Here is a 9018-nt window from a genome sequence, read left to right on the forward strand (position 1 = left end):
ACAACCCTATGTTACCACTGAGGCAGGACCTGTGAGTTATTGTTCCCATCCTGACACCATGACACCGATTTAAAAAAAACCTCAAAATAAAACAAACATGAGACTTCTTAATACATTAATAACATATTTTTATTTTATTTTATTACAACAGCATATGATGTATTCTTCAAAAAAGTACGTCAAGCATTGACAGTCTCACAAAAAAAGAATAATATTAATAATTAAATGGAATCCAGCTGCCATGGCACCTGTCCTTCAGGAGACATAAAATATGCGGCATACTGATCATGGGAGCCCTGCCTGTTCCCACGGACACCAGTCCACTGAGCTCTTTCCAGAGTCTCAGTAACCGGTTCTTCGAAATCGAAGCCATCGCGCTGCCTCACAAAATTGTGCAAGGCGCACGCAGCTTTGACAGCCGTGACGGCATTCTGCATGTTTAACACTATGGGAGTGTGCAGAAGCCGCCACTTATTGGCAAGTATTCCAAAAGTGCATTCAACTACTCGCCGTGCCCGGGTTAGGCGGTAGTTGAATACCCTTCTCTCCTCTGTCAAACTATGCCCCGAATAAGGCCGCAGGAGGTTTGTCCCCAAAGAAAAGGCCTCATCACCCACAAAAACACTTGGTAGTGGAGGGCCATTTGTGCCTGGGAGAGGACGGCATTGTGGTAGGTCAAGATCATCTGATCGCAGCATTTGACCAAAGTTCGAGTTTCCAAAGATGGTTGAGTCCGCGCTGCTCCCATATGACCCAATGTCTATGTAAGTAAAACAGTAGTTTGCATCTGCTACAGCCATCAATACAAAAGAGAAATATTTCTTGTAATTGAAGAATTCACTTCCACTTCTCATGGGCTTCACAATCCTAATGTGCTTCCCATCTATTGCTCCGACACAATTAGGAAAGTTGCAGCGTTGCCAGAATACCTCCGCAATCTGTGCCCATTCCTGTGCAGTAGGTTTCTTGAACACTACCTCCTGGAGAACCTCCCATATAGCAGAGCAGGTGTCACGTATAATATAACTCGCTGTCGACTTGCCTATACGGAAGGCATAATGTAGACTTCCAAGAGACTGTCCAGTTGATAAATATCTACAAAGAAAATAATATATATTATTTTATTTTGTTTTTGACAGTGAAACAGATAAAAGACAAATGGAAGAGCTTTCGTGACGCCTATGCAAGATACATGAGACTGGTAACAAGTAACAGGAGTGGATCGGCGGCATGTCACATCAAAGAATACATTCATGCTAAGGAATTGGAATTCTTGAGACCTTCATTGAGTTTGGCGAGGTAAACTATTATCTGTACTAAGGACAGTGAGCGCAATTGGTATACAAAAGTTATAATAATTCATTTATATTTTCAGGACTGAAAACAGCTGGGAGGAAGCTGCTCCGACCGCCCCTGTCGCGATGGATAACAGCAGCCGAAATTCGTGTGATGAGACACTGGAGGGTCTGGAGCCGGAAAGCCAGTTGGCCAGTTCATCTCAATCTACGCCGGCAACACCTCTGGGAGAGCTGCAGACAACGCCAAGGCCGGTGCCGCGTGTAGCTGCGAGGGGGACCAAAAGAAAAGCTCCGGAATCAGACCCCAATGTGACAATGATGCTACAGATCATGTCAGAAATGAAGGACAGAATGGGTACTAATACTAATACCCCTTCATACGGAAACAAGTCGGCCCAATGTTTGGCGGAGTTAATGGACAGGGTTCCCAAAAGCCTACAAGCCGATATGCTGGCAGGTACCATACGGTACATCAACACATTTATTCCACCTGAAGAACCCTACCTATCCCCAGAACCACCACCACCGTATGGCCCCTATGCTAACCAACACCCGCAACATCTGTCAGCACCAACACTTCGTCACTTCACAGCACCACCTTTTCACAGCCACCTACCTCAACACGCACCACCTTACCCGACTCAGACGCCCACACTTTCTACCCACCCTCAACTACCAACACCACCTTCTGCATACACTTCCTCAACACTCCCTGATCCGCCTTACCTGCATACGCACACTTCGACAATGTCACCTTACAGACGCCCACAGACGACACCTTCTGCCTACCATCCCACGACTTCACAAACATTTCATCTACCTCCACAACCTCCTACTTACCCTTCTCGCACGACATACCCTTCCGATTACACACACCTGCCTACACTCCCACCTTACAATCCTCAACCTACACCAACACCACCACAACCACCAGCAACACCACCATCACGTTGGCCGCATGGTACAACATCTAGATCTGATTGGTCTAGTTTTGGCAAAGCCATAGACGCTGGCATATCGGTGGATGACCCAGGGGAATCCCCAAGTTTCCAAAAACTGTAATGTTGTGTTATCAGACTCTAGTTCAACTGCAGTCAAATTATTTGTTTTCTATGAGCTACGTTAGCTTAAAGTTTGTTTTTTGACCAAAAAATAAAAAAAAATAAAAATAGGATGAATATAGTTTATAATATACTTCCTAAAAAAATAAAAAAAATTGGACCTTGTAAAACGTGTGTTTTTTAATATTAGATGCATATACAAATATAATATTATTGGGTAATGGATGCAATAGTGTTTGTAGTGTTTGCTTTATGCCTATCACGGAGGCCCTCTCGTCCGAGGACGAGAGGGCCCCCGTGATGGACGAACACTGAACACAGTGCCTCATAGGACGCTGAATGTTCCGCCTGTCACGGAACAGAAGATGTAGATGGCACGTCTTTTTGAAGACACATACGGGCAAGATTCGCAAAGGTAAGGGCACGGTCTGAATGGGTCAGGTCAGGACATGTAATGGGGCACAGTCTGTCATGTAATGGGGCACAGTCTGAATGGGTCAGGTCAGGACATGTAATGGGGCACAGTCTGTCATGTAATGGGGCACATTCTGTTATGTAATGGGGCACAGTCTGTCATGTAATGGGGCACAGTCTGAATGGGTCAGGTCAGGACATGTAATGGGGTCAGGTCAGGACATGTAATGGGGCACAGTCTGTCATGTAATGGGGCACAGTCTGAATGGGTCAGGTCAGGACATGTAATGGGGCACAGTCTGTCATGTAATGGAGCACATTCTGTTATGTAATGGGGCACAGTCTGTCATGTAATGGGGCACATTCTGTCATGTAATGGGGCACAGTCTGAATGGGTCAGGTCAGGACATGTAATGGGGCACAGTCTGTCATGTAATGGGGCACAGTCTGTCATGTAATGGGGCACAGTCTGAATGGGTCAGGTCAGGACATGTAATGGGGCACAGTCTGTCATGTAATGGAGCACATTCTGTTATGTAATGGGGCACAGTCTGTCATGTAATGGGGCACATTCTGTCATGTAATGGGGCACAGTCTGAATGGGTCAGGTCAGGACATGTAATGGGGCACAGTCTGTCATGTAATGGAGCACATTCTGTTATGTAATGGGGCACAGTCTGTCATGTAATGGGGCACATTCTGTCATGTAATGGGGCACAGTCTGTCATGTAATGGGGCACAGTCTGTCATGTAATGGTGGCACCGTGATGCGAGTCATGAATAGTAGGAAGGGGGTAGGTAGTTATACGGTGAGTATAGAATTTTGTTATGGGCACTAGAGCATCATTTTGGAACTTTTTACCTCAGTGTGATGATAAGTCGCTCCACAGGGGGTATGGAATTGCGGAAATAGGTGTCCATCCTCTGTAATCTACCGCTGAGCAGTTCTAGCAACTCATCAAAACTGTTAATAAAAATAAAAACGTTTTTTAGTGGACATGGAAAGGTACAATGTCAAAAACAATGAATACAGATAATTTTTACAAACCTTTTCATAGACATTCTGGTGTAGTCCAGGAATTTCTCCTCGTGCTCTCGGAGATCTTTATAAAGGACCCAAAACTGTCCTGTTTCTTCCCGACCGGCAATAACAGGGTGGATCCAATATCTCCGTGCCCTCTTCCTTCTCCTCTGTCCCTGGTATAGCATATACGAGGTGGCAGTGACTGCTGCCATCATACATGCCATCTCATCGTCGTTCATTTTGGAATGGGAAGCACAATGATGACCCGGAAGAGGTATATTCACACAGGAAGAGGAAAATAAAAATCCTAGGATAGCAACAAGTGATGTCAGGGATTATCATTTTTCCTATTGGATTATAAGAAAAAATACGAGGAACAAAAACGTTGGTAAACGCTGTATGCAAACGCGCGCATACGCGCATATTCGCGCGACAAAACGCCGAAAAAAACGCTGAAAAAAACGCCTGAAAACGCCGCTATTGCCTACGCCTAGGTGTGAATGCAGCCTTAAAGTTTCAAGTGGAGCAGATAACAGCACAAGCACTTTGCAGTGTAATCTGCTCTGGAGGAGCGACGTGTTTTATTTAAAGGGGTTACCAATATAACATTTAATTGACATAAATGAGTGAAAACAAAGCATTTACCATCAAAATAAGAACTCCACAGCTACTGGTGTCCTGTTGTTTGCTGTGGTTTAGAAAGCCTATTTTCCAGGTTTGGACAACCTGATCTTTGCACTTGACATTCTGCAGGAACAACCTGTTTTTGAAAATAAAATAAAAATTATATATATATATATGTATATATATAAAATGCTAAAAATAGCGCTTTGTTTTTAATTTATTGGTTTTAAAACTACTTTTTTACTAGGCACACTTACCCCCAGTTCTTGAGCAATGTGGATGCATATACAAGTTCTGCTCCCATTGGGTCCATGATAATCATGACCTGCTCTGTCATCCAGAAAATCTAAAAGAAATTTTAAATTTTTGGGTAAACACAATTCACAAATTTGGCCTCTATAAAGCAGATGCACTCTGCACGGTCATTGTGTTAAAGTTGAATATCTATATACACATAAGGTTGAAACCTGGCAAGGATTGACAAGCCATTTGTTGTTTCGAATTGTGTCCATTGTTATGATGAGGTAACCCAAGTTTGTCATAAAATTGAGATTAATACTATTTACAAATTTTGCTTAGTTATTCAGATTTAACTTTAAAGATAACATGGCAAACCTATATACATGACAGAATAAACTAAGAGTGTGAAAAGCATGAGTAAAGAAAGGTAAAAAATACCACTAAAATCCAGTGATCTCCGACGTTTATGGGACACACCCAAATTTCCTCTGGAAAAATATCCTGTGCAAAAGGATTTAAATAAGTTAGTAATAAATGTGAAATATTTCTTAGCTATAGCTGTAACCACGATGAGTAACCCACCTTTCCAAGTTTTTCTATTTGCCCATTGAACAATGAAGTGGCAACAACGGCACAAATTTGACGAATAGATTTCTGTGTAATGATAAATCCAAAATGATCATGCTGAATAATAAAGAGAACACAAGCACACACAGTTCACAGAAGTCACACTTACCTGCTGGTTTTTAAGTAGGATATATAGGTAATTACCTGTATTTGATACAAAAGAAAATCCCTATAAGAACACATTTGACTTCAATACATTTTCACCATTACTAAAATAGTTTCTTACCTCATCTACTAGCCATTTTTTTGCACGTAGTGCTTGAAATGAGGAGCCAAACAGCAGATAAGGTCCCACAACAGCTTCCAGTGACTTCTGGTCTTCTTTCTGCCATAAATCTTGAACTGGGGAGGCAGCGAAAAGAAAAAAAAAATGATTTGCATACATTTCAGGACTAGATAAAAAGTAATGCCAAAGATTGGCTACTTTAACCACAAACTATAAAGGCTATACCAACAGGGCATGGCCGACCAACGGGGTCAAACTAGTAGTGGTGCAACGGATCATCATTGATCCGTGATTCAAACCAAAGATATTGATCCGAAACGCACACACGTGATCCGCAGATTGATTTCTGAAAAAAAAGTTGTGCACATTTTCAGTTCACACACAGCGTGGTCATGGCGAGAGGAGGAACGGAGGAGCTTGAACGCCCCGTGTCATTTAAATCCCCTGTATGGGAGCATTTTGGCTTCTCTGTCAAATGTAATGAAGGAACGAGGTTAATGGATAAAACCCGGGGGGGGGGGGGGGGTTTGTGTGGGCACTGTGGCACAAGAAAGCCATATGACAGTGGAAAAGCATCAAGCATGGCCACACATTTGAAGCGACATCACCCCGGTGTTTCGCTGACTGGAGTGAAAATGAAAGCTGCTTAACAACCACTTATCACAGCAGCATTTAAGCAGCCCCTTGTTGCACAATCAGACAGGGCTAAAGCCATCACAAACGCTATCGGTGTGTTTAGAGGTCCAGACATGAGGCCATATTCAGTTGTGCAAAACGAGGGCTTTAAAACACATGCTGAAATTTTTTTTTTTTTGCTGATCAGAAAAATTATCCGATCCATGACTCTGATCCAAGTAACGATCCGAACCGTACGTTTTTTGATCCGTTGCACCCCTACAAACTAGCAAGAGTGCCATAAAACAATGCCAAACAGTGGCAACTTTACCCACAAACTCAAAAAAGGCCATACCAACAGGGCATGGCCAAACATATGACCAACGGGGTCAAACTATCTAAAACTACCTCTCTCTTTTATGGTGCGCACGACATTCCGTGTAGTATCGCTAGAGGGCTTAAAATTTAAGATTGACATTCAATTACATGTATAAACCATAAATACAATTATATAATGCATGGAGGTTAAACAGTGACAACATTTGGTGGGAACAAAACCATTACATTATATATTTACATAAATCTTAAGCAGATACTGAGTTTACGTGTACCTCAATAATGCATGGAGGTTAAACAGTGACAAAATGTGGTGGGAACAAAACCATTAAGTTATATATTTACATATATCTTAAAGGGGTTGTAAAGGGTCGTCTTTTATTTTCTAAATTGGTTCCTTTAAGCTAGTGCATTGTTGGTTCACTAACCTTTCCTTTTGATTTCCCTTATAAATGTTTTTTTTCTTGGTTTGAATTTCTCACTCTGTTTCTCCTCAGTAAGCTTTCCACCATCTGAGCGGTGGAAAGTCATTGAGAACAGCTTACTGAGGAGAAACAGGAAGTGAGAAACTCAGACATAGAAAACAAAGCAAAAAAAAAAACATTTAGAAGGGAAATGAAAGGAAAAAGGTAAGAGAACCAACAATGCACTAGCTTAAGGCAAAATATTCAGAAAAACAAAACAAAATTAAGCAGATACAGAGTTTGCTTGTACCTCAATCGTGACCATAGTGTTATGTTTCAGTACTTCGGGAGCAAAAGCTATGACAGAAGGTCTCTGAAGAGGGGTATTGGTACAGGTGTGCCCTGTAGGTGTCTTCATAGCTTTATCAACGCCTTCCATGTCACTTTTTGGCCTCCGGAAAGGCTTTAGGTGGTCCACATTGTGTTTTGTCTTTAAAGGCACTCCATCAGCATTCAACAATGTGACCAGCTTCCCAGATATTGCCTGAATTGTGTAAGGGCCATTGAAGTCTGGTTCTATCCTTCCTCCTTTCCTGCCTTGTTTTCTCTTATTGAACAGCATCACCTCTTGCCCAATGGTATAAGTTAAGTTTTTATACTTCTTCTGTGCTTTTTTAGCATGGGCTTCCTTTTGTCTGTTCTGAGACTTGGAGATATTTTCCTTCGTGGTAGCTTTCACTATCTCCATTGCAGCCTTCTTCTCCAACATGAAGGAAACATAATTAGTCTCATTTTGGAAGAATGATATTGGAAAGCTTTAAAAAAATAAAAAATTATATATATATATATATATATATATATATATATATATATATATATATATAAATAGTCAGTGGTTTCAATAAATAAAAATATATTTAAAATTAACCTAAAAGTAATAAAAATAAAACGTAATAAATTCTCAAAGGCTGTATTGACTTTGTAAGTCTAGGAAGAGAACAGGCTATAAACTTATGGATAAGCCATGCATCTTTAAATCACTGGATATAAAAAGGAAAAAAGTGCGCTTACCAAAAAAATAGTGAACAAGCTGCTAACTCAAAAATGTTATACTAACATAAAATCTTATACAAAAAAATGGAGTAGCGCTGAAAAAACTAAACTGAAGGCCTTCAGAAGACAGAAGGCTATGTGAAAGAACAATGTCAATCAGGATTGTGTGGTACACGTGAGTGAAAACAAATGGTTAATAGTCCAAGTGAAAATCAGGTTGGGAGCGTGACACCCCAATGTGAAACAGAAAAGAGAAGTCTGGCTCCAACACGGAAAATGCAACTTGCTGACCCTTACCACAAAGGAAGGTCCTAACGGACCTAGTCAAGCTGAAATCACTGGGTATGTTGAAGTAGAACTTGTCTGTATATACGGTCCCAGAGCATATGATCCATCAGGATCAGTCAGAGCATAGGGGATATACACAGTAGGCAGCAATGGAACGTCTCAGCCAATGGTGGAACGGGAGAAACAGCAGGTCCAATATGTGAGAGGAGGAAAGAGAACTCACATGGCGTGATATCGTAAAGATATTTAATAAAAAAAGGGTAGTAACACTTACAGTTATATAACAAAATAACAGCAAAGAAAGAGAAAGCCGGCCGGCGTGTCAGAACGGGTCCTCAAATCGCGGTGACGTCAGCACGTCGCCTCCCAACGTTTCGTCTACTCTAGACGTGGTCACGGGAATGAGGAGACGTTCTGCGTCACCGCATATAAACGTAGAGTGGGCGGGGAATCAACTAGACAACAGTCTCTGAAGGTCGCCTGTCCGCCATCTTACTTGAGGGCAAAAGTCAGGGAAAACCAATGTAGTTGCAGCATATGGTCCTAAACTGTTACAAGAACATATCCAACGACGGAAACTTTAGATAATATCTCATCGAAGGAACCGTGGAAGGGACAATATATATACAGAACTCAAAACCATAACTAATAGACAAAAAAAAGGGGATAATCTAAAAAAGCTAATATATATCCTCTGAGACTGGTGTCTACTTGGCTAGCCCAATAGCAACATCACATTCAAGTACAATCAAGGGATATATAGAATTAAAAAGAATACATTAACAATAAAAATATTGACAAAAAAACT

At 41.4% G+C, this 9018-nt stretch overlaps 2 protein-coding genes across 2 annotated transcripts; one reads left to right on the forward strand and one right to left on the reverse strand.

Annotated features, from left to right (window-relative positions):
- Positions 1-221: 221 nt before the first annotated feature.
- On the reverse strand, positions 222-4129 carry LOC120944307 (protein ALP1-like). The gene is made up of 3 exons (XM_040358345.1): positions 3822-4129; positions 3636-3737; positions 222-1095 (listed from the first exon to the last, which is right to left on the reverse strand). The coding sequence occupies exons 1-3, from the start codon at positions 4034-4036 to the stop codon at positions 222-224; spliced, it is 1191 nt and encodes a 396-aa protein (XP_040214279.1). The 5' UTR covers positions 4037-4129.
- LOC120924561 (proline-rich protein 36-like) lies at positions 1087-2417 on the forward strand. The gene is made up of 2 exons (XM_040335534.1): positions 1087-1299; positions 1376-2417. The coding sequence occupies exons 1-2, from the start codon at positions 1193-1195 to the stop codon at positions 2358-2360; spliced, it is 1092 nt and encodes a 363-aa protein (XP_040191468.1). The 5' UTR covers positions 1087-1192; the 3' UTR covers positions 2361-2417.
- Positions 4130-9018: the final 4889 nt, after the last annotated feature.

This window comes from Rana temporaria, chromosome 1 (assembly GCF_905171775.1).
Source record: "Rana temporaria chromosome 1, aRanTem1.1, whole genome shotgun sequence".
Lineage (NCBI taxonomy): Eukaryota > Metazoa > Chordata > Amphibia > Anura > Ranidae > Rana > Rana temporaria.

Coding starts and splice junctions, on each gene's coding strand:
- LOC120924561 (XM_040335534.1), top strand. CDS start 1,193: ATGAGACTGGTAACAAGTAACAGGAGTGGATCGGCGGCATGTCACATC. Junction 1,300..1,375: donor CCTTCATTGAGTTTGGCGAG/GTAAACTATTAT, acceptor TTATATTTTCAG/GACTGAAAACAGCTGGGAGG.
- LOC120944307 (XM_040358345.1), bottom strand. CDS start 4,036: ATGAACGACGATGAGATGGCATGTATGATGGCAGCAGTCACTGCCACC. Junction 3,738..3,821: donor ACCAGAATGTCTATGAAAAG/GTTTGTAAAAAT, acceptor TTTTATTAACAG/TTTTGATGAGTTGCTAGAAC. Junction 1,096..3,635: donor CGACTTATCATCACACTGAG/GTAAAAAGTTCC, acceptor TTTTCTTTGTAG/ATATTTATCAACTGGACAGT.